The 25,367-nt window shown below is 40.2% G+C and overlaps 2 protein-coding genes across 4 annotated transcripts; both read right to left on the reverse strand.

Moving 5' to 3' along the window:
- Positions 1-1,037: 1,037 nt before the first annotated feature.
- On the reverse strand, positions 1,038-11,253 carry LOC125297951 (CMRF35-like molecule 8). 2 transcript variants are annotated; one of them, XM_048248532.1, is made up of 9 exons: positions 11,074-11,253; positions 10,145-10,465; positions 5,383-5,745; positions 4,091-4,156; positions 3,941-4,006; positions 3,617-3,682; positions 2,661-2,744; positions 2,393-2,485; positions 1,038-2,165 (listed from the first exon to the last, which is right to left on the reverse strand). In XM_048248532.1, exons 1-9 carry the CDS (start codon positions 11,129-11,131, stop codon positions 1,948-1,950), a joined length of 1,335 nt encoding a protein of 444 aa, XP_048104489.1. In that variant the 5' UTR covers positions 11,132-11,253; the 3' UTR covers positions 1,038-1,947. The 2 variants fall into 2 exon arrangements, with proteins under 2 accessions (XP_048104489.1, XP_048104490.1); XM_048248533.1 differs by lacking the exon at positions 4,091-4,156.
- Positions 11,254-12,823: 1,570 nt separating this feature from the next.
- Positions 12,824-23,261, reverse strand: LOC125298068 (polymeric immunoglobulin receptor-like). Of its 2 annotated transcripts, XM_048248715.1 has the most exons (6): positions 23,178-23,261; positions 19,474-19,779; positions 18,923-19,324; positions 18,596-18,694; positions 14,256-14,311; positions 12,824-13,388 (listed from the first exon to the last, which is right to left on the reverse strand). In XM_048248715.1, exons 1-6 carry the CDS (start codon positions 23,215-23,217, stop codon positions 13,158-13,160), a joined length of 1,134 nt encoding a protein of 377 aa, XP_048104672.1. In that variant the 5' UTR covers positions 23,218-23,261; the 3' UTR covers positions 12,824-13,157. The 2 variants fall into 2 exon arrangements, with proteins under 2 accessions (XP_048104672.1, XP_048104673.1); XM_048248716.1 differs by lacking the exon at positions 18,596-18,694.
- Positions 23,262-25,367: the final 2,106 nt, after the last annotated feature.

Here is a 25,367-nt window from a genome sequence, read left to right on the forward strand (position 1 = left end):
CATGTAGAGAATTGTCTGCTGATTGCCGCTACTTTGTTTGTAAAAAATGAGGCGAGGGTATCCGCAGTAAGGCTGGATGGAGGAGGAGGCAGCTGAGGGTTGAGTAGCGATTTGAAGGTTGAGAAAAGTTTTCGAGTGTCTGTAGCGCTGTTGATTTTGTCATTGTAGAAAGTCGTCTTAGCAGCAGTGATGCTGGCTGAGGGGTCATCAGTTAGTTTGGATTTGTGCCATTTCCTCTCTGCGACTCTGAGTTTGGTGCGCCGCGATCGGAGGGTCTCATTTAGCCATGGATGAGAGTGTTTGGATCGAGCTGGCCTTGTGGTACGAGGGCACAGCTCATCTAGACACGAGCTCAGTGTGGAGCAGAGCGAGTCTGTGGCCTCATTAACCTCCAGAGAGGAGAAGGTGTTGAGTGGAGGTAGACCGGAGGCAACCACAGAGGAAAAGTGCGTTGGAGACAGGTTCCGGATGTTGGAACGTGACCATCGGCTGAGGAGCCGGAGGCTGTTCTGTCAGGCTGACGTTGAACTGGATGAAGAAGTGGTCAGAAAGATGGAGAGGCGTCACCATGAGGGTGTCTGTGCTGCAGTTCCGAGTGAAGATCAAGTTAAGCTCTTTGCCAGCTTTGTGAGTCGGTGGGCTTTGAACCAGTTTGAGGTCAAAGGAGTGGATCAGGGCCAGGGATGGAGGACAGGGATGGAGGACAGCAGTGTCAAGGTCATCCATAAAGTCGCCTAGTTGGCCTGGAGGGCGGTAGATGACCAGCACGTAGAGTTTTGCTGGGCCAATCACTGTGATGGCATGGAATTCGAATGAGACATATTTGTTTGAAGGCAGTAGCGGTGTGAATTTCCATTTGTTGGAGATTAACAGGCCTGTCCCACCTCCTCGTCCAGATGGGCGTGGGGTGTGGGATAGTGTAAGGTTAGTGGAGAGTGCAGCCGGGGTGGCAGTGTTCTCTGGTTTGATCCAAGTCTCAGTGAGAGCAAGGAGTTCCAACGAAAGGTGGTTGGCATAGCCAGCTGTGAAGTCCGTTTTGTTGACTGCAGATTGGCAGTTCCACAAGCCCATGGAGAAGTAGGTTTCTGTAGGTGAGGACCGTTTAAGTTGCTGGAGGTTAAGCAGATTTCTGCTCCTTTTGGCATGATGCCGTTTTCTGTGATGGCCGGTGATAACAGATATGGTGGAATGGCACATTTTTTGCCTTTTTCGGCGCCTGTGCTCGGTGAACTTGCACAGGTAAACTTGCTCGTCTTGACCGCGTCCGTCTTACACGAGGGCTGACGCTTATGCTGACGCTTCAGCAACAGCCTCTATTTTTATGCTGACAGGAATTGCATGCAGCTGTCCTCGTGTCTCGCTAATGATGAATCAGCGTAGACCGCCCTCTGACGTTAGCACAGCTTAGATTGTTCAAAAGGGTGTTAATTACTGTCAACTGAAAGTCCGCTCGCTCACACCGACTGAAACTCTCAGTTTCAAGTAGCCTCCTCCCTCAGCTGTTCCCAAACGCCCAGAGTCCAATTCTAAACAATTGGAGAGGATTGGCCAGTAGTAGCCTATGTGTTCTTCCTTTCTCTCTCCCAACGCACTGCAGTTGTGGCATGGCATTTATGGAAGGGTTGCTATGGTTACAGTGACATCTGGATGGATGATGTTTTGGTGACATACAGACAGGCAAAAAATACAACGCTAATTCTACTACTAATTTACAACTGCCTGTAGGTTAAATGGCAGCTTTGCTCATGATGCTGAAGTTTGACCAGAGATAGACATGTCATTCTGTGCAGATACATTTTTGGCTCTTGTCAAATGGGATGATTTATGATTCAGTTGGAGTTGGTTCAGATAGATTTGGTATTGTTGGAGTCGTTATCTTCAGAGGTCAATGGATACGCAGTTCCTAATCAGCAGATTTGGGGTCAGATGGATTTGGTTCATTTGGAGTCAGTTCAGAAGATTTTGATCCTGGTGGACTTGGTTGAAATGGATTTGAGAAGGTTGAGAAGGATCTGGCTCATTTGCAGTTGGTTGAAATGAATTGGTTTCAGTGGGAGTCGGCTCAGGTGGATCTGATTCTAAAGGACTCGTGTGGTATTCCAGATCGTTGGCCATCAGAGGGGATTCCCAGAGCGCATCCATGGACACAAGATAGGGAGGCACATCTACGAGGCAAACCAGACATTTTCAATATAATCTGTGTGACAGCTCATTAGATTACATTAGATTCACAGTGTGTGTGTGTGTGTTTGCACAAATGTTCTGTGATGTTCTGGATAATGCCACAAACACCTTCTGTGCATGCATGTGTGAGTGTGTGTGCGTGTGTGAGGTGTGGTGTGTGAGGTGTGTGTGTGTGTGTGTGTGTGTGTCTTTGTATATGTCTAAATACCTGCTGCTTTGGCCCTCTTTGAACGAGTGATGACAAGTAGAAGTAATGATGACAGGATAACCAGGACAAACAAAGCCGCAATTCCATAGATTACTGCGGAAGACACACAAAGAACAAGAACATGGGAGCATGAGAACAAGGAGCCTGTGTGTGTGTGTGTGTGTGTGTGTGAGTGTGTGTGTGTGTGTGTGTGTGTGTGTGTGTGTGTGTGTGTGTGTGTGTGTGTGTGTGTGTGTGTGTGTGTGAAAGAGAGAGAGAGATTATTTACTTATACGCCACAGGCCCGAGGAACTCTCTATGATGGGGACAGGAGTGGAGAACCAAACCTGGTCTGGCATGAATGAACTTCGTACTTAGAAATGTCATGGATGGAGAGAGAGAGAGAGATAGAGAGAGACTGATCAACTCATTTCAATGATATGGAACATGTGAAAATTTCTGTCAAATCCTTTGCTGTGATTATGCATTAGTTGTTTTATTTTTTGGTAATAGGATGTTTAACACTCAGAGATGGTTTGGTTACACTTTACTTGACATTTTTGACATAAGAGTGACATGACACTGTCATGAACGTGTCATAGACAAGACATAAAAGTTTATGACATAACGCTTATGTTATTAAGAGACATTCGTTTTTGACATAACAAGTTAGGGTCAGGGTTAGAGTTAGGGTTAGGGTTCATGTGTCATGACAGTGTCATGTGTTCACTCTGTCACTCTGTCATGTGGTGCATCTGGCACTGTTCTCCGTAGCTGAGGTGGTGGAGATGACCTTCCTATCAATTTAAATTTACAGAAAATAAATGGTGGTCTCAGTGGTATCTAGTGGTGTGTATCAGTATATAAACTTGTGTTTGTAGTTACTTCTGGTCTCAGTGGTATCTAGTGGTGTGGGCCAGTATATAAACTTGTGTGTGTACTGTAGTTACCTGTGGTCTCAGAGGTATTTAGTGTGTGTGTATCAGTATATAAACTTGTGTTTGTAGTTACCTCTGGTCTCAGTGGTATCTAGTGGTGTGGGCCAGTATATAAACTTGTGTTTGTAGTTACTTCTGATCTCAGTGGTATCTAGTGGTGTGTATCAGTATATAAACTTGTGTTTGTAGTTACCTGTGGTCTCAGAGGTATCTAGTGGTGTGGACCAGTATATAAACTTGTGTTTGTACTGTAGTTACCTGTGGTCTCAGAGGTATTTAGTGTGTGTGTACTTGTGTTTGTAGTTACCTGTGGTCTCAGTGGTATCTAGTGGTGTTGTTGGCTGTGGGGTTATTACAGATGTGGGCCGTGTATCTGGATGGTTATGAGAAAAAAAATAACACAAAATCAAGGGTGAAAATGTAAAGTTGATTATTCAGGAATAAAACTATTCTGTGTCAGATGGGGATAACATTATTAAATGTACAGCTTCATACCAGTAACATTAGTGATAATTATTAATACTGGATGTCTGCTGTTCTTGCAGTGTCTTTCCAAAATCCACTACATTTCCCAGTGAAATCGTATCATGTAAAACAGTTGTGGGTATGATAATTTGGCTTGATTTCGTACCTTCAGCCTCAATGGCAGATGGATTTGTACTTGTGGTGAGGAGTTTTACTGGGTTTGTCGTGAGCCCTGTGAACGAGCAAGAAGAACATGGTCTCAGTGGTATCTAGTGGTGTGTATCAGTATATAAACTTGTGTTTGTACTGTAGTTACCTCTGGTCCCAGTGGTATGTAGTGGTGTGGTTGGCTGTGGGGTTATTACAGATGTGGGCCGTGTATCTGGATGGTTATGAGAAAAAAAATAACACAAAATCAAGGGTGAAAATGTAGAGTTGATTATTCAGGAATAAAACTATTCTGTATCAGATCAATTGTATTGTATTATCAATTGTACAGCCTCATACCAGTAACCTCTAACCTCTGTAAGACTGAACAACACAAAAAATCCCACTTTTAACATAAAACATACTGGTATGCTACGTTTGTTGCACGGTAGAACAATTTCAATGAGATGGTATAAACATACATTATACTGTACATACTTTACATACATACTGCACATGATTACATACAGTACGTGCATACATTACATACATGAATACATACATACATACATACATGCATACATACATACATACATAAATGCATACATACTAGTGCTGTCAGTTAAACGCGTTATTAACGGCGTTAATGGAAACCTATTTTAACAGCGTCAATTTTTTTATCGCGAGATTAACGTTCATTTTGGTGTAACAAACTTCGTAGTTTTTTCACATGCTGTTGCAACAACTAGTAACGTTAGAACAACTACAACACCACATCGATCTAGCCAGACCGGAAACTAAACAATACGCACTGACGAATGGAATGGAACAGAGCGTTGTATGTGCTGCATACGCCCCCTTTTAGGGGAAGATGACTGATATAATGGAAATCTATGCTGCATCAAAGTGGAGAGCTTAAAGCGTGCTTATAGTAAACTTACTAAATCTTGAAACAAACATGAATAAAAGGCACAAAATAAGGTTGGTGTAAGAGTTATCTGTGTGTTTATGGGATTAATGTGACCATGTTCATCTTTTGAAATTTGATTTGAAATAATCAAATAGACCTATGTCTTAAAGTTCAGTCAATAAAGTAACTTGCTTTGCTTTCATTTGAATCCCAATCAAGATAAACAATAATTGCTTTATTGTTAATATGGACTCCTGGAAAGTTCAGAAATGCAAAATAATATAATTTTAATCATATGATAAAATATGTGATTAATCGTGATTAACTATAGGAATTCAGCGATTAATCGTGATTAAAAATTTTAATCGTTTGACAGCACTAATACATACATACATGAATACATACATACATACTTCACATGCATACACACAGTACATACATACATATATACATACATACATACATAATACATACATACATACTGTACATACTGTATTATTTTATATATTTATTGTTGGGATAAGGTGTTTATTTCGTAACTGAGCTCTTACCAGACACGGTGAGCTGGACTCTCTGGATGAGGGCCTTGTATCCGTCCTCTCCTCCGTCCTCTCCTCCATGCTCCCAGCCCGTCTCCACAGCACACCAGTAGTTCCCGCGATCCAGCGTTCCGAGCGCTCCCAGCACGGCGGTGAAGACCCGCGCCTTCCGGTCGTCGTACACGGAGATCCGCCCCCCCCGGACCCAGGTGCGGTCCTCGCGCGCCGACACCCGGGAGTCGCAGCCCTGGTTCCGGAAGGCTTTGCACAGGTACTTGGCGGCATGCAGGTGGGCGTCCAGGTATCGGCAGGTGACGTTCACGGCGTCCCCCGTGTACGCCGTCTTCATCAGGGTCCTCCCGCAGGTGAAGAGGTCTACCCAGAGGAAAGTGCAAAATAAAACCTCCAATTTGTCCTGCCAAAACTCACAAAACAGGCAACTCAACACAACACAGCACCCCATCCCTCCCAATATTGAACACATCCCATAAATATAAACATTTACATAAAAATAAACATAACCATCACCTTTTGGTTTGGGGCCACCACAAAACAGGACAAACGCAGATTACAACGCACAATTAGGACAGCTGAAAAAATAATTGGTGCCCCACTGCCCTCCCTCCAGGACTTATACACTGGTAGGACCAGGAAGTGGGCAGAGAACATCACCAAAGACTCCACACACCCTGCACACACCCTCTTTAACCTCCTCCCCTCTGGCAGGTGCTACAGATCCCTGCGCACAAATACAACCAGACACAAGAACAGCTTTTTTCCCTCTGCCATCACTGTACTAAACTGCAGTTAAGTGGGGTCATCCTCTCTTTGGCCATTCACCCACTTATCCCTCACACAGGGGCGGACCTGCCATTAGGCATGGTCCTCGGCCACCAGGGGGCCTCGTCATTCCCCTATCGTATTTCGTTTTTTTTTTTTTAAATAAATGATCACCGCATCCAAACAATATATTCTAATCCATAATAAAGATTGAAAAAATATTTTGCCTCATGATTGCTCATAAACTCATCATAAAATCAAATGACTGCAGGTCCGCTTCCTGTCACCATAGCAGCAACTAGCTATCTGAACGAGGTCTTAGTGAGGTGTGGAGTTGAGCGATTGACAGCAGCCATGAAACGTTTCCAGAGTGGAAGTGATAAAAGAAAAAGGGAGGAGGAAGAATTTAGAAAGAAATTGCCTAAATTAACCAACTTCTTCCAGTCGAAGAATTCTTCCACGGAAGAAAGTAATTTGGATAGCTCTTGCACTACATAGCCTATTCTTCTACTGATGATGATGATGATTATGATGTTGATCTAAGTGAAACAGTCGTGAGGGACAAGATCACTGTCACTGCCGAAGTCCGCACTGGTGCTGTTGGTGCTGCTACGGACACCATTTCAGTAGCAGAAGCTTTGGGTGCAACGAAACCAGTACGTGAGTAGCCCTAACACGATACACTACAGTTATCAGTGACGACCCTGCGTTATGGCAAGACACCGTAAGAGATGCAGAGCGGGTTGAAATCGTTAAAAAAGGCCCTGTGCAAATTAAGAACTTTGAATTCCCCAAAAATGCAGATAAACCACCCAGAAGATTCACGGTTGAACATTATTACATGACCATGAAAAATTAAGAAAAAATAAACAGAAAATGGCTAGTTTATTCGGTCAGTGCAGACGCTGTTTATTGTTTTGGATGTCGGCTTTTTGGAAGATCGAACACCTCACTCTCACTCTCTTTTTCTCCCTCTCTTCTTCACATATAGCTTTCATAGACTCTCATACATAGCTACATAGAGTATATTCACACACAGAGACCCCAAACCCCTAGCCTTCTCTCTCTCTCTCTCTCACTCACACACACACACACACACACACAGACACACACACCATTCATAATTGTAATACTTTCAAAGGTTTTTACTAATGTTTTTTGATTGTCATCTATGGCAATAAATATTTGTTGTATTTGAGTATGCCTCAGCGTCCCATTATTACAGAAAAAAAGTGTGTTTTAGTTTTAGGGTTCTGTTGTGTGTGTGGGGGGGGGCTCGGAGGGGCCTCGGAATCTTTTGCCTTGGGCCTCAAAGTGTCCAGGTCCGCCCTCACACATTACATTACTATCATCCCAATATGCATCTTGCACACATTACATTACTATCATCCCAATATGCATCTTGCACACATTACATTACTATCATCCCAATATGCATCTTGCACACATTACATTACTATCATCCCAATATGCATCTTGCACACATTACATTACTATCATCCCAATATGCATCTTGCACACATTACATTACTATCATCCCAATATGCATCTTGCACACATTACATTACTATCATCCCAATATGCATCTTGCACACATTACATTACTATCATCCCAATATGCATCTTGCACACATTACATTACTATCATCCCAATATGCATCTTGCACACATTACATGCATACATTTGCAATATTACTTCTGCACTTTATATCCACTCCACTCCATGTGTCCATGTGGCTTGATACTATGGCTTATTTGTATATTGTATTTTGTATATTATGTTAATAGGTTGATATGTGCCTACATGTATATATTGTACAGTATGTGTCTTTTTACTAATGGCTATTGAATGTTTTACCACTACATGTCTATTTGTACTAGTACATGTACTCTCAACATGTGCCTTCCAACTAAAAGTATTATCCTGGTGAATTCATAGGTACTTGTATGAGCAGATAATGTGTGATTCATGTCTGACCACAGTGGAGTGTGGCACCCTACTAAAGAACTAGTGTCCAGAACCATCTCGTAAGTCTGAGAGACATTTAAGATGAATGGGTCACATCGCATCACGGCACAAAGTTTCCTATTTCTGAGAAATACATCTTTATGCAGTAGGCTAAGGATAGCAATGTCATCTGAAAATATAAAAAACAAAGTTCCCAGGGTGACTGTTTGAGCATTAATTTGTGTACCGTGTGATAGATTTTTAGAGTCAATTGATTACTATTAAGGTCATAAATAATGGCAACCCTGATTCCAAAAACATTTCCAAAACATTTACAGCAAAGGCCTTTAGAGTGCAGACCTGATATTATGTTTGGATATTTGCTAACTCCATGCCTATAAAATCCATGGCAAAATAATGGCATAAGTCATTTTTTTGTTTTAAGTTTTTCAGAAAACACAAAAAAGTTAACCAAAAATGGAAAAATGATGATTTAGGAAAAAAAAAAAAAGAAAATTGTCAGAAAAATGACTTAAGACATTATTTTTAGAAGGTGATGATATTAGAGATGCAATATTTCAAACCATGTTCGGTTATGACCCCGATTGGTGTGCTTACAGTGCACTCCCTAAAAAAGGAACAACAGGTTTCACTAAATATAATGAAATGACAAGTAAGAATTTTCTCTTTTAAATGTAGTGGAGTTAAAGCATAAAGTCCCTCCACATAGAAACATACAGATACAAAGTTACTTTAATAAGTAGCATTAATAAGTTACAGAAATGAATTACATTTACTTTGTTACTGTCCACCACTGCAAAATAGTAGTGGGCTGCTCTGATTCAATAATCTGAAACATCAACTACACTATTCATCTTAACCTAAAAAATACAGCCATAGTCTTTACTGGTTCATTTGGTCATAATGGCTTGTAACACATAAAGAAGCATCTACAGTAATCGACATATTAAGAAAGTTTAAAAGTTTATTTTCGAGTGGGACACTATAGAAAAGCCGTGACGGGTCATTTTAAAATGGTGAAATTTAGAGTTTATGACCGACTTATTGAAATTTAGTAGTTTTGACATTCTTGGCAGTTTTAGTGGAAAATAAAGGAAAATAAACCAAAATCAGCTGTCAAACTAAACTAACAGAGACAGAAATATTAAGCACTGGTCCCCACCTTCACTGAGACAGGCAGTAATAATATTTCTTGCTGACTCCATGCTCATTCACTTCCTCATTTTCCCTAATGCTGACGAACACATCTGCAGATGGATTTCCCAATCCGAATCTTGTGGCTTGTGATTGATTACGAGGAACATAAAGGGACAACCAATCAGTGGTGATCTGTCATAAATGGACAACCAATCAGTGGTGATCTGAGGAAGGCTACTGGGGTTCAGACAGAAGCAGTCCTACCACATATATGCTGCGACCATAATAATAATAATACTAATAAAAATACATGGTTTTATATAGCGCCTTTCTAGAAAACTCAAGGTTGCTTTACAAGAAGGGGTGGTAAGTGTGTGTGTGTGTGTGTGTGTGTATCTATCTGTGTGTGTGTGTGTGTGTGTGTGTGTGTGTGTGTGTGTGTGTGTGTGTGTGTGTGTGTCTGTGTGTGTGTGTGTGTATGCAAGTGCACTGGGTGGGATTGTGAGGGGAATTAGAGGCCTCAGTGAAGATCTAATCCAGATCCTTTTCAGCCAGGTAGATAAACCAAAGATCAGGTGTGGGTAAGAGACATAAAGGTATTACACTCTTTAAACTAATGTGTTGTTTTTAACAGATCTCTGTGTCCAGATAGGGACAATACAATTTGTGTTGTTTCCTTTTTTATGTGTTGCTTGCGTTGTTTTTTTTTAACACATCTTTGTGTCCACATTCGTTTTAAGAGTCTAGCTAGTATACCTGTAGACTTAACACCTGTGATTTCAACATTTGAAACATCTACCTTGCTGAATAATTACTCTAATTAGAATCCTGCAGACTGTGTTTAATAGAAAGAAAAGGATTTTTATTTTTATTTTAAAATGGTCTCACCATCCTTGACCTCCAGGTTGACCTCCGACTGCACCGGAGCCTCCTCTCCTCGCACGCTCACCCCACACTGGTACCTTCCCGTGTCCGTCACCGCCAGCCCGGAGATGCTCACGACGAAGTAATGGGTCCCGTCGTCGAGCAACGAGTACCGGCCCTTGGTGAACCACTTGTTCTTCGTGCTGGTGCGTATCAGCTCGGTGCAGTCGCCCTGCTCTCCCCGGCAGAAGTACTTGGGCCGGCTGCCGTACCTGGACTCATACTCGCACCTGATGCTCACGATGCCTCCGCAGTAGCCCACTGCGTTGGTGGAGGAGGACGCTCCTGCCAGTGGTCACATCATGGGTTACTATATATCTAGTATCTATACCGTGTGTGTGTGTGTGCCTGTGTGTGTGTGTATATATATATATATATATATATATATACATTTTTCTCTCATATATGAAGAGTTTGTTTAAAAAAATGCTGTGTCTGCATTTTAGAAAAAATTAATAAGTCATGTGATGTGTATTTCAGATCAATATACAGTAATTGCAGTTGCAGTTGTGTTGTTTTGATTGAGTAAAAACAAATCAAATAGCAATAACCCAATTACAACTCCACTGAAATTGCTTGGAAAACAAAATAAAATATATATGAATGGAAATTCATTAAAATGGAGGATATAGGGTTTTGGGATCAAACTCTTCATATATAAACATGGCTTGGTTTTATGTTGTTGCTTTAAGTAAATATTACTGGTTAGAAAGTGTTCTTTGCATAAACATTACATGAAACATCACCATGTGTATTGCTAGGATTTTCAGAACCAAAATTTAAAAAAAAAATACTAATGTTTTTATTAAAAGGATATTCATATCATTCAGTCAAAATGTATACATTTACATGTAATTGCATTAATTCTATTGTCTGCATTAAGAGGGACTTACCGACATAAAGGCAAACGACTAGAGCCAAGAGATTTAGCATTCTCACGGATATGTCCATTCTGGTCAACGGTCAGTAGTGCTAATGGTCCTCTCTCCTTCTCCCACTCCCTTTATCTCTTTTACCCTTGTAGTTTGTAGTTAAGTGTGTGTGTGTGTGTGTGTGTGTGTGTGTGTGTGTGCGTGCGTGTGTTTGTGTGCGTGTGCGTGTGTGTGCGCGTGTGCGTGTGCGTGTGTGTGTGTGTGTGTGTGTGTGTATGTGCACGTGCATGAGTTTTGTTTCCACAAAAGGAACACCGTTGCACAATTTTTATTCTTCCTCTTTTTTAGAGCTACCAAGAGTAACACCCTTATCTAAATTAGAAGATGCCACATGTGTGGGCATATTTGTGTGTGTGTGTGTGTGTGTGTGTGTGTGTCTCCCATGACAACAGATTTGGGCCACTCTGAATAAAAGGTGCCAATAATTCTGTTTGTGACGTTTATGGCCCACCCCTTAGAAGCCTTCTTGTTTATCTTTATTTGGATGACGCTTTAGTACACTTTAGTTACAGATGTCAATTAATTGCAGGGTCAGATATCCCGGATCAACTAAGGGTTAAGAGAGAGAGAGATAATTTTAGGCAATAACACTTTTTTTCAGGATATGGGGTCTCGGTAGTGGACTAGCGGTTGCTACACAGTTGTGGTTAACCAAATCAGAAACCTACACTTCCTCTCCTTGTCTTCTCTTGGTATTTATATCAATATTCAACAAGCTAAGCTGCTTGACTCTGATTGGCTAACAGCTAGTCAGTTTCGTCCATAACATGACAGGTTGGCGACAGCTGTTATCAACTAATTTTAGCTTCATGGCATGAACTTAGCTTGGCTAGCGAGTGCTAACATTGTCCAAATAGACATATAATAAATTGAGAAAGTAACCCTGTTTACATTTGCTTTTAAAAATGTGTTTTATGAGACCTGATCAAAAGCCATCCGTTTTAAATACATGTCTGAACAACCAACAATACACATTCTGATACACTCCGACCACTAAAAATATATATATATATATATATTAATCAATAATTGTTATCTTTAATAATAATATTATACACCATTACAAATTACTTTTTCTTCATGACACTAAACACATTTTCAACTCAATGTCATACGGTCTGTATGTACGTATGTATGATTGTATGTATGATTGTATGTATGTATGTATGTATGTATGTATATGTATTGTATAATGGGGCCTCCTCCACTGTGTCTGTATGAAGCAAGGGGATTCCAGTGTGTGTTATATTTTGAATCCCTCTGATTGCATGAAGTGGTGATGTACATTGTTGTGTCATTCCTGTCTTCATCTGTGACACATCTTCACATTAGCACTAGTGAGAGGATTTGTGTGTGTGTGTGTCACAGTAGCACTAGTCTCGATTTCCTCTTTCTTAGTTTCTGTCAGATGCAGCAGTTTCTCTCTTCCTCTTTCCATATCTCTCTCTCTCCCCCCAAACAAATTAAAATAAATATATCATTATAATTTGCATTATTCACCCGGCGGCCAGAATGAGGCTAAAGGGTACACTTGCCATTACACCTCAATCCAGCAGATGGTGGTGGTAATGCACTCCAGAAGAAGAACAGGCCAGTGAACCCTTCTTCTATTGCGGTGAGCTTTTTTTTTTGGCAGTTTGCAAACGGAGTGCATTACCACCACCATCTGCTGGACTGAGGTGTAATGGCAAGTGTACCCTTTAGCCTCGTAATGGCCTCCAGGTGAATGAGGCGGAATAATTCTGTCATCTTACACTTACAGTTACCATCTTTGGCCACTAGGGGAATCAAAGCCTCACATAAACATAATTTGTCAAACTAACAGACAAACCATTTAAATGCATACACTACATCTCAAGATGTGGTGAACACACAATCCAGTGCACACGGAATTGCCCTGAATGTTTCATATACAATAAAATACAAAATATAAAAGAATCGCCAAATCCATAGCAGTAGCATGTCTACAGATGTTATGTTGTGTGTATCTAATAACAATGAGTACTAAACAAAATAATAAACACTCATCATCATTCACAAGGCTTTTACTTAACAGTGGCATAGTCTGATGCCATCTCAACTCTCCTGGACATGGCAGTAGAGGCGGCCTCAGCGTGACGGTCGGGGTTCCTGTTGAAGCTGACGGTGGCGTACCCGGGGTCGTCCGAGGGCTCAGCGGGGGCATGGGCGAGAGTGTACACACCCTCCGCCACAGGCGAGCTGCCCTCTGGACTGCTGCTGTCCTGGATCTCCTCATACACACAGTCCACCTGGGGCTGAGAGAATGACACAGATGACACAAATGACATAGAGACATGAGATTCAGTCAGTCCAATGTTCTCATTTTGTTTCTGATCATGGTGGTCATCATCATAGTTACAAAAATAAAGTTGATTTATACTGTATCACTCGACTTAAATGAACTTCATGATTGAAAGAGGATATCGGAACTCCCCCTATTACCGTCGGTCCCGTATGTCCGCCGTCTTGCGTGTATGTGTCACCTAATATAAATTTCTATACAAACCAAGACGGCAGATTCCTAAAGAAACGCAAGCACCCACACCACAGGTGTATCTAAATTAGCTATGTACCAAAAATGCCCCCAAAATTTTACCGTGACTCGAAGAGCTGTAAACAGTGTTGTAAGGCTGCGTGTACACATCCGCTTGGAGCTCCAGTGGAATTTTAATTTCATGATGAGAATTCTCGGTCTAACCGTTCATGTGCCGTTGAAACGGCGTAAATAGGCGACCGACCAGGCCAGCACTAACCTCCGAGCGTAGATATTTCAGGCAGTAAATGCTCCCGTTAAGAACCAAAAAAGAGACCTATGTCTACTGAAAAATGTAAGGTTCATTTATCAAATGTTATTTTGAAGTATTGAAAAACTTTTAGAACAAAAGTGGTGATAATTGAGATTCATGATATATCCAACATATGAAAATCAGTGCACTGTTACAAAACAATTTCCTACAATAAGGAGACGTAACATATTGATATGATAAAGAGGGAGGAAGAGGAGGATGAGGAGAAGAGTGTGGTAGTGCAATGACAAGGCTGGATTGTGGAGGAGGAGGAAGAGGAGGAGGAAGAGGAGGAGGAGGAGGAAAAAGAAAAAAGAAGGAGGGTGATCCACTCACTGCTCTCTTGTTTCCTGTCTCTCTACAGGAGTCCGTGCTGGAGGAGGAGGCTGGCTCTGTAGAGACGAGCACACACATATTACTGTAAACCAACCAGACCAAGCACTGAATGGATGAACCATAGACTGTATATATAGAACTGGACAGTGTGCCGTCTGTTAAGAGTGATGCGAGCGCTAGTCCAGAGCCCCCTGGTGGCTGGTTGCAGTACAATGTGTAACTCCGCCCATCCCCATGTATTTTAATGGCCAAGTAGCCAACTTTCCGTGTCACTTTTCTCACCTAAAACTATTTTTGTATCTACAACTTTTTATTCGAAAAAATAGTTTTCAAGATGCTTCAATACACACATTTTTTCTTTTCTCGCTGACATTATTTTTTTTAATGTTATATTAACAAATCTAAAAAGGGCGTGTTTACACCTATGATTGACAGCTGGCTGGCTGCAGATAGGCTGCAGACACTACCATGTCATCGCTCACTTATTTTAACGACACCTGATTTCGACACATAATCTAACCTAAATAAGTGTTGCTGTTATTATCATTAGGCTATATCTTATCACAGTCTGACTAAATACAAAATTGATAGTCATACATTGTGTAGTTGTTTGTAAGATTATCGTTGTTAGTTGTGATAGATTCTTTGTGAAAAAAGATATGTGCTGTTCTTTCGTAGATGCTAAGTATATTAGCTCATAGCATGCTACATCATGCTAGCATTAGCCAGTTGATAGGTAAAGTAAAAGGGCTCTGCTATATTGAAGTGACGTTAGCCATAGTCACCATAATTTACAGTCCTACTTGTTTCAAATGGTTTAACGTAACCAGTGATTGCCGCCATCATCGTTGCAACTTCATTTGAATACACTTAAGTCACTGGAGAAGGCGATGTTAAGTTTCATTAACGTTAACTCTTGCTTAGTTTTGCGAATGGCAATAAACGCCACCTAGCCTGCTAGGTCGACAACCTCGGTATGCCCATTTATGAATCAGCCCGACAAATAACGTTAGCACTGCTACTTGTGTTTTAGTGAACCCATTATTGGACCATATCTTAACGTAAGGAGGGATTCAAAGTTACAAATGCTTACTATGCTCAGAACAGCGGTATCTGAAAATGCGTTCAGGTATCGTTGTTACCTGCGATTGCACTGCTGGAGAAGCATTTTGCATTGGTATCATTTGATCAGGTCTTGCCAGTGATGTGTAATCCTCCCGTAGACGTACATCATTTCAAAATAATACGTCTAAATTGAAAACAACTCATTGATAGGCTCTCTTAATATGTCTGTAATCGTATGCCTCTATACCACAGGCTTGCTAGTCAGAGAGGGTGCTCCATTATAAATCAAAAATGTAATATTGCAGCCTTCATGTCAGCTGTAAAAATATGAGAACATGGACCTACTACATCAGGATACTCTGTAAACATTTTAAACATAATCAGGAAACTATGCTGTTCAGTGTGTGATGTGTTTAAAGTGGTACTACGTTTACAGAAACATTTTTATTCTTTGTTTCAAGTGCATAAGAAAATACCACATTATGATGATGGTTATGGTTACCCTTAACAAATACAAAACAATATAATACTTAAAACAGGGATCAATCAATAGCCTAATGAAATAAACAATGAAAATGAGGGGAGAAAGCAATAATAAATAATAATGTCCATTCAATCAATAATATAATAACAATAACATGGTAAGACTACATTAAGGAGAATATCAATAATAAACAAATGTCAAATTAATCAACAGCCTATAATGAAAATAAAACAGTACTACTGCATACAAACAATAATGTATAAGAAGTGCTTAAAAGACCAAAAACTATCACAAGAACGAAAAGCACTGGGCAACTCATTCCACCAACATGAAACCACTGAGGAAAAGAGTCTTGAATTTGACCTAGCGTTTAAGACTGGTCGACACAACAGACGCTCATCAGAAGACCGCAGTGGGTGGTTGGGGATGTATATCTTGATCATTGAATTAAAATAACAAGCAGCAGATCCAGTCAGTGTCCTATAGGCCAAAGTGAGAGATTTAAATTTAATTCTGGCTACTATAGGGAGCCAATGGGGGATAACTAGGAGAGGAGTTACGATGTGTCCTCTTTGGCTGATTGAAGACCAGTCATGTTGCAACATTCTGAATGATATATCACACAAAAGAAATAAAAAAAAAAACATTCAATATTGATTTAGTATCAACCAATAATTATTCTGATATTAATATTCTTGTAACGTCTACATCTTTGTGTAGGCTACAGTTAAATACTAAGCAATGGCCTCTGACTTAAATACCAATATGGTATTTAAGTATAAATACTTAAATACCTTAATATGGTATAGTCTACGTGATACACAGGACTACACAGTAAACCCATTTAAAAAGCATCATCATCTCAGTATACCCATTTAAAATAGGCAAGGATACGTATTCAATAACATTTGGGGTTGCTCACAGTATACCCACCACTGCAACTAACTAACTAGACTACACCACTGGTTAAATGGCGCATTGCAATTTACAATTTGTGTGAGTTCAGGGGTATACAGAAAGTTGAAGTTTGGGTGACATCAATAAAGAAAATAGAAACAAAGGGATGTGTACAGCCTCAAGTATGAATGATGTTACATTAACAGAAGGTTCAGAGCAGCGGCAGACCTTTCTTGGTGCCACGCAAGTTACTGAAAGTCATGTGTTTTCAGAACGTAGTGGTGCTGTGCCATGTCCCATGTATAAGGGGCTTCAGGTTGATCCAGTGACGGTGGGTGATGTCAGGGAGATGGATGTCAGGGGACTTGGAGAAAGGAGGAGGACATGCCACCTCAGACCACCCCAGCCAAACCACTTCACGTAGGCATTCCCTTGCTTGCAGACTAATGTAGACCATGGAGACCACCTTGCCGCCACCTCCAGTACATTCAGCCATCTTACCTGCAAAAAGGAAAGTTACAATAAAGTTAGTCAGACAATTTTACAACATTACAAAGCATCTAATCAGGCACTCAACACCACTAGTAATACCAATTAATTAAATATATGTGTGCAATAAACTTCACAGCCTACCTAATGGTAACTACACATTTAAATATGCGGTGGGAATGTTATTAACTTGCGTCAGCTTGAAAAATAACGTTATCAGTATGACTGATCATGGACGTTAGATGACAAACTAAGGTATTTCTCAAATGTTCACCGATATCCCTGGGAAGTGACTGGTTCTTGGCGTAGTGTTTAATGCAGGCGTTTCATTTATCGATCATTCACTTATGCGGTCTACAACTACCGACCTATTTTTTACAGTCTATGCTACCGACCTACCATCACAGAAGTAGCTCTACAGACGTGTCTGTCGTTAACGTTAGAAAAAATGCAACGCTGGCAAACTGGCTAGTAGTTACATTAACATGACGGGTTGATGAGGGCCATGCTTCACATTACGTTAACGTTAACTTACGTTGCTTTATCACATCATACCGTTGCTTTATCACATCATATACTGCACTGACTGTCTAGTGTTATTAATCCCCATGTACAGTCAATGGTTACTCCATGTTGAGATGGCATACATTAAGATTGAGATATTTGAAAACAGCAACAACTAATAAAAACCAAGTATATCATGCATCGACTGTTCACGGGAGCTGTGTGCTAATCTTCACTTCAGCGACTAACTTAGCCTCCCGTTGGACGGTAAGCGTTAATGTAGCTGCTAGCGTTAGCATGTAATTCGCTGTCCGTATTTCTGTTGTTAGCTCATTAGTATTCACCATACTAAATTGTCACAGTCTATAATCAACATAATAAGCTCTCTTAGACGTATTTAAGATCAACAATAGACAAAAAAAAACTTTTCAGTTGATACGCAACACTTACCAGACAAGAACAAACCGATTGTTGTTTGTACTGTTCAGCTAACTCACAGCCGCAAAATTCATCCAGTCAGCTAGATCTAGCCTTCGGCGCCGAGTCGACCTGCGTTGTGGAAAGGAGAAGGGGGCGGGTTTCACTTGACAAGGGGCGTGTTTAACTCGCTGAGTGGCAACTGAGTGGGCGTGCCTGACCGTGACTCCTCTTCACTGCGTATGCTTCAACTTCTGCTGCGCAGCCGCACTTAAAATTGGTTGCAAATTTTCCAAGATGGCGTCGCCTCGGCGGCTTCAATTCCATAGAACACTGCTGAATGCAACCACACTGTCCAGCTCTATATATACAGTCTATGGGATGAACAAATGAATGAATGAATGAATGTGTGAATGGATGAATAAATGAAGGAATTAATTAATGGATGGATGGATGAGTGAATGAACGGATGAATGACCTTTACCTGATGCTTTTGCACGCCAGCATTTGAAGTGCATGAACACAGCAAGGGTCAACACCATCACAGCTACACCCCCACTCACAGCTGCAATCATAGGCTGACCTACACACAACACATTCATTTTCAACCAACACTGTTTAAGCATGGTCCGTGGGATTCTCATATCAGAGGCTTTCAGAGAGTGGCTACACTATGATATAAACAATAATATAAGCCTGGGGATGTTTGTGACCTTTCCACTGAATTGGTCATTATAGCTTGATAGGATGTCTCACACCATAGTACCACACCTAAAATAGGTGATTTGTTTGTACAGCAAAGTTCTCTTACTACTAGCTGATCCTGGTGTTGCTGCTGAAGTTGATGGTGGGTTTGAAGGCGGTGGCTCTTGACCTGTAATTTCATGTTTGACCTGTAGATTGACCTCTGTGATCAGAGCCATGCTTCTACTCATGGCCCCAGTCCTGACCCCACACCAGTAAACCCCGGAGTCAGTCCTGGTCAGATCTCTGATCGTCACGGTGAAGAGCCTCTGGTCTCTATCATGGACAATGGAGAACCTTCCCCTGGTCTCATCTGTTTTGGATGCTATCAGGTCTGCACACATGGACTCAGGGCTCAGTTTGCAGAAGTGTTTGCTGTTGCTTTCAGACTCCTTTGGATAGCTGCATCTTATGTCAACACTGCTTCTCAATTGAGCAGTCTTTGAGATGGGCTGAACACAGCAGTCATCTGTAAATATTTCAGAATTCCATCAATAACACAAGCACACACACAGTCATTGAAATGCTCTTTTGAATTAAATGCAATAAAAACAATACGCCTACATACTTAACCACTAGCATACCTGGTAGAGGCCAAAGCAGATATAAACTCATTACCTTTTTTGACTGTCAGGGTCACTTGGATGTGCTCACCATTGACAGCTCCACATTGGTACTGCCCAGCATCTTCCTCAGTGAGGTTTTTGATGTGAACTTGTAATGTCCCACTGTTGGTGTTGTAATACTCAAAGTATCTTTTGTCTTTTCCAGTGGACATTTTCTCATATGGACATATGTTTAGAGTTGTCTTTGCATCCTTACAGAAATATTTATCTTTGTTGTTTTGTAAATTCTTGAAGGTACATTTAATGATGATGCCGCCTCCTGCAAATCCTTTCACTTTGATTTCACCCTGGCTGTTCACTTCAAAATGACACAAAACATAGAATGTTTTTATTTATAGGGAAGTAAAACTTTTATGTCTAAAATACCATTAGTCAATTAATCATACAGTCCTATCCTGATATAAATGAATAAACATTATGTGACTTACAGATAAGCTACTGTTACAGTTTTTCTGAGTTGCTTTGGCACATTTCTCAGATCAAAATTGTTATTCTCAAAACTGTTTGTTCAAACTCCATATCATCTTATCATTTGTGCACATCATTGGAACAGTTTCTCCCCATCTTGAACAAATAGCAATGCTTTGGTACATCAATGCAAATTATTTTATACAAATGTCTGCTCTTTTTTAATTCATTTTCAATGACTAATGTAGTTGGTCAAAATGCACTATACTGGTTTTCTACTGAATACTCCTACACCATAAAGCAAATTGGCCTAATTGTATCACTTGTGTCATTGCATGCAAAAAACTAGATGTCATACAGTTTTTCTCAATCGCTTTGGTGCTTTTCTCAGATCAGAATGAAAATTCTCATAACTATTAGTTTAACCTCCACAACATTTAGTAATTTGTGCACATCATAGTAGCAATTTCTCCTTCCTCTGAACAAATTGCAAATGCTTTTGAACATGTATCAGTTGCTTTGTCATGTCAATCAAAATTAACTGTACTTATGGATGCTGAATAGTCGTTCCCAATAAAACTAATAGTCTTCATTTCATTGCTTGAGTCATTACATACAAAATGTGTGAACTAGTTATCAAATTCTGTCACAATGCTGTAGAATTGCAAAGAGCACAGTAAAACTGTGAAATGTACATATTCAGTGTCTTGTACTCACTTACTCCCCTAACTACAGCAATTTATAACTTTACTGTAGTTTTCAAATGGCTGTACAAGTACAGTGCTGTCTTGAGCATTTTCAGGTGTCACCGAGTTCTGACCTTTTTTTGCATGGGAAATCACTGAGAGCATAAACTGTCGTAATGAAAACATGACAAAGCCATACCATTTTTGCAGAAAATGTGAATAAAAAACATAATCACAAAAAAAAAAAGGTGCAGTCTAGAATTATTATGGAGACATGGAGAGGCTTGGTAGGTATTAAAATAATAATTTTCAGAGCTATGAACGCAAATTAGAAAAAAAAAATCATAATAATAAAAAATCCACTGATTATTTAAAAAGTATATGAATTATAAAAATGTAAAAAAGAGATGAAAATGCTTAATTTGTTGATTCCATGTTTCTACCACATTCTCTTACAACCTTAGGCCATGTGGCAGTGTCATTTTCAGAACAAGAGCAAACATATTGGTCAAGAGAAAATCAACATTAAATCAATATTTGCCCGGGGTATGAATAATTTTGTCCGTAACTACATGCTAGACAGATGACAACTAATTACAGTTTTTCTCAGTCGCTTTGGTGCTTTTCTCACATAACTATTAACATTTGCACAGCAGTTAGTGCATTTCTCCCAACAATTAGTGCAAACTGCAAAACCTAGTGGACCTGCAAAAGCACGTCACTTGCTCAAAATGGATAGTCCATTCCTCAAAAGCAAGTATTTATGTCAATGAAACTGCCAGTGTCATCAAAATGAGAAATCTTGACACCATTGTTTATGAACAAGATAGTCTAATGGCTTTGTCATGTTTTTATTGCGACAGTTTATGCTCTCAGGGCGCTTTTGCGCCCACTTCAGGCGTATTTGTTTCGCAATGTGCGTGTAAAATCATTGCGAGGTATGTACAAACCGCAATGGCCGCAATGATGTAAAAGCGCAAACTGCCTGTCGCGGGAGCTGAAAGTGGCAGATTGCGTTTGTCATGTCATGCATATGCATTCATTGGAGGATCCAGGGGAAAGTGGGAGTTTAGCGTAAAAAGATGGGAGGGGAAGAGTAAAGAGCCTAGTTATGTATTCCGCGGTATGTACAAAGACTGCGCCTGAAAGCGCCTACGTTTATTCTCGCGCCCTAAATACTTCCGCCTTGTAAAAGCAGGTGTTAATCAAATTGCAGTTCAATCGTCAATAAGAGAACCTTTCAAAGACAACAGAATTGCTATTTAAAGCACCAGTTTTTGTGGTGAAAGTATTTGTACTACCAAAAGCAACCTCAACTTTCGTTGGCCTTTCAAATGTCTTACTTTCACTTTCACGTCATTCACTTAAACTTTCCTACTTGCTAGAATTGACCAATCTTCCATAGCCTACGTGCACAAGTAGTTTGAGTAGAACTATTGATCTTCATTGTCTCCCTGCTTGTTTACATTTTATCATGTATGGTATTATTTCATGATCGCTAAACGTTTGATTCTTTTTAATGTTGTCATCAGTTAACTTCATTCAACTGCGCTTGTATGTAGGCGCTGCCATTCAGTTGTGGACGTTCGTAAATTGAGTTTATGGGCGGAGAAAGGCAGAGAAAGGCGCAGTTTACACTAAGGATTGAACGATTGATAAATACGACAGACACTTGGGTCTGACAGCGTTCGCAATCTGCGGTGTGTCCATGACGTGGATAATGCTACATTCGCAAATGTGCGTACATCTGGCCCTCAGTGTTTTCCCATGCAAAAAAAGGTCAGAAGTCGTTGACACTACCTGAAAATGCTCAAGTCAGCACTATACAGTACTTGTACAGCCGTTTGAAAACTACAGTAAAGTTACAAATTGCTGTAGTTAGGGGAGTGAGTACAAGACACTGAATATGTACGTTTCACAGTTTTACTGTATGCTCTTTGCAATTCTACAGCATTGTGACAGAATTTGAGAACTAGTTCACCAATTGTGTATGTAATGACTCAAGCAATGAAATGAAGACTATTAGTTTTATTGGGAACGACTATTCAGCATCCATAAGTATAGTTCATTTTGACTGACATGACAAAGCAACTGATATTCAAAAGCATTTGCAATTTGTTTAGAGGAAGGAGAAATTGCTGTGCACAAATGACTAAATGCTTTGGAGGTTGAACTAATAGTTATGAGAATTTTCATTCTGATCTGAGAAAAGCACCAAAGCGACTGAGAAAAATTGTAATATTTCATATAAGGAAGTCAAAAGAACACAACATTGACAGCTTTCCTTTCCTCCCCTCCCCCAGCAGAAAGTCACATCACACGAGTGCAAACAGCTCCTTTTGCACTCGTCAAAACTCCTTTTCGCAAACTCCTTTTGCACTCGTCAAAAAAACCACGTCAAAGAGAACACAAATCTGTCAGCTATCCTTCCACAGTGGATAATGATCCATAAAACAGCAGCAGTAGTAACCACTGACAAGTTTGAAGTATTGAAATGATTATAGTTATTGAATTAGATAGATATATAGATAGATAGATAGATAGACAGATAGATAGATAGATAGATAGATAGATAGATAGATAGACAGACTTTATCTTTTACCTGAGCTTAAGAACAGCATATAAAGCCATATCATCGTCATTTTGGTCCTTTTACTGTGTCCTAATGATCAGGTTTCGACATCTGTTCCAAATCAGCTAGGCTACTTTGAAAAGCAGACTTCTGCTTTTCAATCAGTTTTTCTTTGTCACAACCCACTGAACTATTCTTGGTTCCTCTCTTTCACTTGGGTACAGTCCACAAGGTGATTAAAATAGAGGGAGAGAGAGAGAGAGTTTTTAGAGAGAGAGGGAGGAGTGCAAGAGTGAGAGATAATTTCCAAATTGAAACAGTAAGACATAACCTAATTAAATCGAAGTACAGTAATTGACTGACATGGCCACATAAGCTACCACCATTTCAAGAGAGATAATCACAATGACAAGACAAACAATGCATGGTGTTTAGTAAATTGGTGGCAAAATGGGTAAACCCAGCCTTATCTGACAGCGGTTTTTTTTCTGCCCTGCAGCTCGGGCTCTTTCTCCTGCTTCCGTTACACTTTTGCGGGGGCCAATCACAAACTGGCTTATCCACCTGGCGCGCTATTGGCAGGTTTAAAACAATGACGACAGCGGGAGAGCCTGGAGTTTTCGCATCACTCTGCAAACGTCACCCGGTTCGTTGGTCAGATTGGTGAATGACTATCCAATTGCGTACAGAGTAATTTGAACTATGCCTGTTGATCACGCCTCTTGTGTAGTAGAAAATACATAGGACTCCCCAGACTAATGTTCAATCTTAAAAGATTGAGCTTGGTTTGGTGAAAGCCAGACCACAGGGTGTTCATTTTAGTAATATTGTGACACAAGATAATCAGTATTTAGTAAAATGATGCCAAAATATGAAGGGTGTTCAGTAAACTGATGGCAAAAGACAGAGAGTGTTTACTAAAAGCAAACATGTCGTGCCATGGCAACATGTGTTAATAATCGGTTAGGACACAATTCTTGGTAACACTTTACTTGACGGGTGAGTTCATAACATGCACATTCGTAGCAGCTGTCATAAACTGCACATAAAGCATTCATGACCGTTTCATGAGACATGACTCAACATTCATACCAAACCTTTCATGAATGTGGAAGACAGAATGACGAGAACTTGTCAAAATAAAAGTCCAACAATCACAAAGCAGCATTGCCGTTTTTGGTCCAAACCTCTTACCTGATCACATCACATCTTAGTCAATGGGCTACTCCAGTGCCAAAAAGATAGAACATGGTCAAGAAAATAATTTTTGTTTCATAAAAATGTATTTGTTTTATGATGTAACCTTTGCAGATGATTTCTTATATTTTGCTACTAGGAATAACCATTCCAGGATACACAAATACGGGTCAGCTGAATGTAGGCTAGTTTACCTCCCAGTGTTAAACTAATCGATTACAAATACTTCACAACTTGTATAGTAAAGTGATTCAATGTAGACTTCATAAGATATTCATGAAATATTTACAAAGGCTGGAGAGATTAAATTAATGGTATCCAGGTTACACACATACAATGTTGGACTTTTATTTTGACAAGTTGTCGCCATTCTGTCTTCCACATTCATGAAAGGTTTGGTATACTGTAAATGTTGAGTCATGTCTCATGAAACAGTCATGAATGCTTTATGTTCAGTTTATGACAGCTGCTATGACTATGTTAAGGACTCACCCGTCAAGAAAAGTATTGCCCAATTATTTAACAAAATGTATCAAATTACTTATTAATTCTCCATGTTAGTTACTGAAGACAAGTCCCCTTATTTTTGGGAGGACTGAGGACATACTGTAATGGTTTTGCAGCAATAGCACTGAGTCTTAATTTTCCCTCCACTCTGTCCTATTATTATGTTTTGGGAGCAGCTGTAACCTACTGGGGGAGCAGCTGTGGCTTACTGGGGGCAGCCATGGCCTACTGGGCTTGAAACCGAAGGTTTGATCCTCGACCAGTACGAAAAAATGTGGGCCGGGGAAGTGGTTGAGCACTGCTCTCCAATACCCATATCCACGGTTGAAATGCCCTTGATGCCCAAATTCCTTGTATACAGTATGCAAGTATACTTGGCCTAGAAACCTGATTTACATTTACATTTTTTTTAATTTAATTTCATTATTTTTTTCATTCGTATTACCGGTATTATACCAAATGTGTAAGCTTTGGCAACACAATGTTATTTTCATGCCAGTAAAGCTCATTTGAATT

This window comes from Alosa alosa, chromosome 7 (assembly GCF_017589495.1).
Source record: "Alosa alosa isolate M-15738 ecotype Scorff River chromosome 7, AALO_Geno_1.1, whole genome shotgun sequence".
Classification (NCBI taxonomy): domain Eukaryota; kingdom Metazoa; phylum Chordata; class Actinopteri; order Clupeiformes; family Clupeidae; genus Alosa; species Alosa alosa.

Excerpts from the sequence above, each read along its gene's own strand:
- LOC125297951 (XM_048248532.1), bottom strand. The coding sequence starts at position 11,131 with ATGGACATATCCGTGAGAATGCTAAATCTCTTGGCTCTAGTCGTTTGC. Across the intron at positions 10,466-11,073 it reads AGTCGTTTGCCTTTATGTCG|GAGCGTCCTCCTCCACCAAC; the intron begins GTAAGTCCCTCT and ends GACCACTGGCAG. Across the intron at positions 2,486-2,660 it reads CTCGGGCCTGTGGCGTATAA|TAATCTATGGAATTGCGGCT; the intron begins GTAAATAATCTC and ends TGTCTTCCGCAG.
- LOC125298068 (XM_048248715.1), bottom strand. The coding sequence starts at position 23,217 with ATGACGATGATATGGCTTTATATGCTGTTCTTAAGCTCAG. Across the intron at positions 19,325-19,473 it reads GACCCTGACAGTCAAAAAAG|ATGACTGCTGTGTTCAGCCC; the intron begins GTAATGAGTTTA and ends AAATATTTACAG. Across the intron at positions 18,695-18,922 it reads AACACCAGGATCAGCTAGTA|GTCAGCCTATGATTGCAGCT; the intron begins GTAAGAGAACTT and ends TGTTGTGTGTAG.